Here is a 6,673-nt window from a genome sequence, read left to right as displayed (position 1 = left end):
AGATAGAGAGAGAGAGGGAGTGATAGATACAGAGAGAGAGTGGGAGTGAGAGATACAGAAAGAGAGAGAGAGAGAGAGAGAGAGAGAGAGAGAGAGAGAGAGAGAGAGAGAGAGAGCGTGCGAAAGCGCGCGCGTCCATGTCCCAACATGCTGGTGACCTTTCGCAAGTGAAAAACAAGGAAACGACTCCAAATGCTTCCTGCCCGCAAATATAGACATTGATCTTACTGTGAACCACCAGATCTGTTTCAGTATTGACACAGAGGACATCTGCTTTCTGTATGAGAAAAAAAGTTTGTTGAAGAAGAAGAAGACGACGACGACGACGACGACGACGAAGAAGAAGAAGAGCAACATCAACGACAACAGCAACAACATCATCATCATCATCAACAACAACAACAAAAGGAGGCTGAGCAAAAGCAATAGAACAGGAGCTCGAGGAGAAGGAGAACAAGAAGAGGAGGATCAGAAGAGGGAGGAGGAAGAGAAAAAGAAGAGAGGGAGGAGGAGGAGGAGGAGGAGGAGGAGGAGGAGAGGGGGAAGGAGAAATAGAAGAGGAAGAGAGGGAGGAGGGGGAAGAAGAGAGGCAGGAGCTGGAGAAGAAAAAAAAGAATCAAGAAGGCCCGTGACAATGCCTGCACCGTGCTTCATTCTGATGCTGTGTGGGTTCCTTCATCTTCTGAGGATGACCCGCTGCCAGGACGCTGGTCAGTGACTGGAGGGACGGTGACACTGTCTGTCTGTCTGTCTGTCTCTGTCTCTGTCTCTCTCTCTATCCCTTCTTCTTCTTCGTCTTCTTCTTCCTCTTCTGTCTCCTTCGCATCATCATAGTCATCACTGTCATGTTACCATAATTGTTATTATTGCTGCTGCCATTACTTACATTTCTATACATAATTGTTATCGTCATTTTTGTTATCACTTTTGTCGTTATTTCTTCTTTTTCTTCTAATTATTATTATTATTATTATTATTATTATTATTATTATTATTATTATTATTATTATTATTATTACTGGCGTTGTTGCTGTTTATTCAGTCTACTTTTCATTGTTGTTATCATCATCATCGTCATCATCATGTTCTCTTCAATCATTTTTGCTGGGGTTGTTTGTGGTGGTTGTGTTGTTGCTTTTGATATGATATTGTTGTCGTTCGTTGCAATCTTCATCATCATCATCATCATTACCATCATTACCACCACCACCACCACCACCACCACCACCATCACCATCGTCATTTTCTCTTCAATCATTTCTGCTGGGGTTCTTTGTGATGGTTATTTGTTGCTGATATGATATTGTTGTCGTTGCAATGTTCATTAGCATCGCTACCATCATCAGCAGCATCACCATCATCACCATCATCACCACCACCACCACCACCACCACCACCACCATCACCATCATCATGTTCTCTTCAATCATTTTTGCTGGAGTTGTTTGTGGTTGTTGTTTGTTGCTGATATGATATTGTTGTCGTCGCAATGCTAATCAGCATCACTATCATAATCATCATCACCATCATCATGATCATCATCACCACCACCATCACCATCATCATCACCATCATCATGATCACCACCACCATCACCATCACCATCATCATTATCATGTTCTCTTCAATCATTTTTACCAGGGTTGTTTGTGGTAGTTGCTTTGCTACTGCTGATATGATATTGATGTTCATTGCAAACCTCATCAGCATCGCTGTCATCATCATCATCATCATCATCATCATCACTACCACCACCACCATCACCAACATCATCTTAATGTTCTCTCAAATCATTTTTGTGGTGGTTCTATTGTTGCTGCTGATATTGATGTCGCTCGTTGCAATCATCATCATCATCATCGTCAGCAGCAGCATCATCGTCATCATCACCACCACCACCATCACCTTCACCATCATCATTATGTTCTCTTCAAACATCGTTGCTGGGGCGTTTGTAATGGTTGTGCTGTTGCTGCTGATATTGATGTCGTTTGTAAGAAATCTTCATCATCATCATCATCATTAGTATCATGTTTTTACGACGCAGGCTCTTTTCGGGTCGACGATCTCAACGCCGACGGAGTACGTTACATCCGCCACGCTGGTTCCCCTGTCTCCTTCACAGTGTCTCAGAGCTGTGAAGTTGTCCGCGTGGCAGTTGAGAAAGAAGATGACACACGGGTACTCACCCTGTGCCGGTTCACAGATCATCGGGCGAGCTCCAATTGGAGCAGGTGTCTTTACAACAAAACCACCCAAATGTTCACAGTGTCCAACGTTCTTGGTGAGCGGATGTGGCGGACAGTCTACCTCAGAGCTGGCGGATGTGCTGAAAACAACTCCACGATCCGAGCAAGTTTCAATGTCACGCTGATGGGTGAGTTTGTTTTGTGGTTCTGGTTCTGTTTTCGTTTCTTATAATTATTAATTAACCTGTTTTTCAGAATCACAGTTACACAGAGAGCATGCTCGTAAAAGAAGCTACACACACACACACACACACACACACACACACACACACACACACACACACACACACAGAGTACACGGAGTACACAGAGTATGTGTCATATATCATTTCAGTATTGTAATGTTTGATACGTATGCTGAGTGTTACTTTGTGCGTGACGTTTTGTGTGTGAATGTGCATCTGTCTATCTATCTATCTGCACCACACAGACACAGACACACACACACAGACACACACACACACACACACACACACACACACACACACACACACACACACACACACACACACACACACACATATATATATATATATATGTGTGTGTGTGTGAGTGTGTGTGTGTGTGTGTGTGTGTGTGTGTGTGTGTCTGTGTGGTGCTGATAGACAGAGAGAGAGAGAGATAGATAGATAGATAGATAGATAGATAGATAGCATTTTGCCTAACTACTAACTACTCCTATAACATGATGATTATCCCAAATCGCAGAACCTCCGCAAATCATCAGCTTCAGGGTTCACATTAACGGGGCAGCAGTGGTAGAGCCAGCAGCAGCCAAGGACGCCGTTGCAGTGCTGGAAAACTCCACCTTGACTTTTCAGTGCGACTGGGACCCGGGTAGACCGCCCAGGAATGCCACACTCACGCGATTTGGAATCCTGCTGCCCACCACGCCCACTTCCACGCCCCTCACCATGCCTCCCAGAGATGATGATGGTGGTGATGATGGTGATGGGGCGGTGGTGGCGACGAAGCTGAGTCGTGTAGAACACATCGTTCAGAAGTTCGGGGTGGAGGACGGTGGGGTCTACACCTGTCAAGTGGAAGGGGCGGAGGAGGAGGAGGAGGAGGGGGAGGAGAAGGAGGGGAAGCAGAAGAAGCAGAAGAGCGTGTGGATGATCCGAGGTGAGTACTGTTACATGGCTGGTTTGGTGTGTTTAGGTGGTTGGTGTCTCGACTTCTTTCCGTATCTTTTTTGTCTGAAGTTGTTGTTGTTGTGTTGTTGTTGATGTCTGCTAATCTCTCTCTGCCTCTCTCTTTCTCTCTGCCCCATCTGACCGAATGTGTCTCTCTCTATTTCTCTGTATGTCTCTCTCTCTCTCCCTCCCTCCCCCACTTTCTCTGTCTTTCTGTGTATCTATCTCTCTCTCTTTCTGCCTGCCTGTCTGTCTGTCTGTCTGTCTGTCTTTCTCTTTGGGGCTCTTATCTCCAGTACTATGCATATATTAAATGCACGCATGTGCACGTGTGCGCGCGTGCTGTGTGTGTGTGTGTGTGTGTGTGTGTGTGTGTGTGTGTGTGTGTGTGTGTGTTTCTTTCTGTATCCATTTCTGTAAATGTTGATCTGTCAGTCTCTGTCTCTCTCTGTCTCTGCCTCTCTGCCTCCCCCGCTTTCTCTCTTTCTGTCTCTCTCTCTCTCTCTCTGTGTGCCTCTCTCATTCTCTCTCTCCCCGTCTGTCTGTCTGTGTCTGTACGCGTCTGTTTTACACTGTCTCTGTCTGTCTCACTGTCTCTTTTCATATTTCTCTCCCCCCTTATCTTTCTTTTTACGTATCTTCTTCCTGATTGATTTTTCTTTATTTCTTTTCCTTCTTCCTTCCTCTCTTTCAATAATGCGTGGCATTCACACACACACACACACACACACACACACACACACACACACACACACACACACACACACATATATATATATATATATATATATATATATATATATATATATACAAACACATATATTTATAATATATACAAATCAACAATTGCAAAGACAGTGAGTTTCATTGTTGGAAATCAGTCCCATTGTAAAAACGTGTTTCACGTTAATGTCCTTCTGTGAAATTGGTGTCAAGGCTGTTGGCGCTGTGCTTTTCACCCCTTCACCCTTGACTGCTTATAACGAGTATGCTCGTCACTGAAGGGCTGTCTCCTCACAGAGGCAAGACACAGCTTACAGGTCAGGATGTCAGTGAAGGGCTGTCACCTCACTGAGGTAAGACAGATCAGCGTTTACAGGTCAGGATGTTAGTGAAGGGCTGTCTCTTCACTGAGGTAAGACAGAGCCTAGACGTCAGGATGTCAGTGAAGGGCTGTCTCCTCACTGAGGTAAGACAGAGACTGGACGTCAGGTTGTCAGTGAAGGGCTGTCTCCTCACTGAGGTGAAAGAGACCTTACAGGTCAGGATGTCAGTGAAGGGCTTTCTTCTCACTGAAGTGAAAGAGACCTTACAGGTCAGGATGTCAGTGAAAGGCTGTCTCCTCACTGAGATAACACAGAGCTTACAGGTCAGGATGTCAGTGAAGGGCTGTCCCCTCACTGAGGAAAGACAGAGCTTACAGGTCAGGATGTCAGTGAAGGGCTGTCTCCTCACTGAGGAAAGACAGAGCTTACAGGTCAAGATGTCAGTGAAGGGTTGTCACCTCACTGAGAGAGACAGAGCTTACAGGTCAGGATGTCAGTGAAGGGCTGTCACCTCACTGAGAGAGACAGAGCTTACAGGTCAGGATGTCAGTGAAGAGCTGTCTCCTCACTGAGGAAAGACAGAGCTTACAGGTCAGGATGTCAGTGAAGGGTTGTCTCCTCACTGAGGTAAGACAGAGCTTACAGGTCAGGATGTCAGTGAAAGGTTGTCTCCTCACTGAGGTGAGACAGAGCCTACAGGTCAGGATGTCAGTGAAGGGCTGTCTCCTCACTGAGGAAAAACGGAGCTTACAGATCAGGATGTCAGTGAAGGGCTGTCTCCTCACTGAGGAAAGACAGAGCTTACAGGTCAGGATGTCAGTGAAGGGCTGTCTCTTCACTGAGGTAAGATAGAGCCTACAGGTCAGGACGTCAGTGAAGGGCTGTCTCCCGACTGAGATAAGACAGAGCCTTGACGTTGAGACATCAGTTGTCACTCTGAATCTGGACTTTTCCCTACAGGGATAGTGGTTTTGTTTGTGGTTGTTGTTTGTTTGTTTTTTGTTCGGCAAAATGAACACCACCATCGATAAGTGCACAAAAGGAGTGACTGCTCTGCAATCTCATGTCACTGAGATCTCATTTCACAAAGGTTCAGCACTCCAAGGGTTAAAACGTTTGCTTTTGGGGTGCATTGTATTGCAGTTTTTCTTTTCCGGGGCCAAGGAAAACAGGCACAGGGCCTACATTCAACCTTTGTTCAGCATTCTCTTTGCCACATTGTGACTGTGTCTGTCGTGACTGTGTCTGTTGTGTCTGTATCTCTGTCTGCCTTTCTCCCTCTCTTTCTCACTGGCTCTCTCGCTTCCCCCCCCCCCCCTCTCGTTTCGATGTCTTTTTTTTTCTCTCTCTGTCTGCATTTCATTTCTCTCTTTTTTCCCACCATCAGTTTATCGGGTATATACGGAATTCTTATCGGTAGTTCTTTCATGGACAATGATATACTGGTTAGAAAAAACAACAATAACAAACGATCAAGATCATCAAAATGAGTGTACGAATCAAGCGAAGAAAAGGAGCTAAAAACCGGGCATTTCGTATAAAGCCACGTGTGGATTCATCTACTTTTTTTTTTTCAAAAGCATGGATGTAAATGGAAGACTGGGGGATGATAGAGCGTTCTTAGAATTCTCCATTCAGAACGGAACAGATGGCGATCGTTTTAAAAAGAATATCGCGATTCAAAGCACATAACTGAACATGACAGACTGAGGAATACAACTGCTTCAAGTCACCTTTACTTCTTCCTCTCCCTACCCCCTAGCATGGGCAGATAACCATCTCACACTCAGATTGTAGGAGTATGAGCTTGTGCCGAGCGATTCCAGGAAACAATATTACATAATCCCAGCATCACAACTAGGACTATGGCAGGTCCTAGCAACGCCAGAAAATAAAACAACACCGAACACAACACTGTCTTAACTGTGCACCAACATACACGGATGATTTCAGCTTCCAAAGGAGGAAGATGGCAGAATGGTTAAGACGCTCTCTGCCAAAACAGAGTCCGTGAGCGTGTTGGTTCGATTGACGCCCTCGTCCTCTCTCTTACATTTGACTGGAAAAACAAACTGTGCATCTAATCTTTCAGATGAGACGATCAACCGAGGTCCCGTGTGCAGCGTGCACATGGCGCGCTGAAACAGAACCCATGGAAAAAGATGTTGTCCTCTGGCCAAATTTTGTTCACCAAATCCACCATAATAGGCACACAAATATACATGCATGCACTTATGGCCCG

General features: G+C 45.3%; 1 protein-coding gene across 1 annotated transcript in view; it reads left to right on the top strand.

Annotated features, from left to right (window-relative positions):
- The first annotated feature begins 579 nt into the window (after positions 1-579).
- Positions 580-6,673, top strand: part of LOC143286533 (uncharacterized) — a 12,701-nt gene continuing 6,607 nt past the window's right edge. The window contains exons 1-3 of the mRNA XM_076594133.1: positions 580-710; positions 2,048-2,377; positions 2,958-3,374. Of these exons, the coding sequence (XP_076450248.1) occupies positions 635-710; positions 2,048-2,377; positions 2,958-3,374 (823 nt within the window). The 5' untranslated portion in view covers positions 580-634. The remainder of the gene's footprint in view (positions 711-2,047; positions 2,378-2,957; positions 3,375-6,673) is intronic.

Source organism: Babylonia areolata, chromosome 10, assembly GCF_041734735.1.
Source record: "Babylonia areolata isolate BAREFJ2019XMU chromosome 10, ASM4173473v1, whole genome shotgun sequence".
NCBI lineage: Eukaryota > Metazoa > Mollusca > Gastropoda > Neogastropoda > Buccinidae > Babylonia > Babylonia areolata.
The sequence above is the reverse complement of the archived record's forward strand: the minus strand, read 5'-3'. Positions and strand labels throughout refer to the sequence as shown.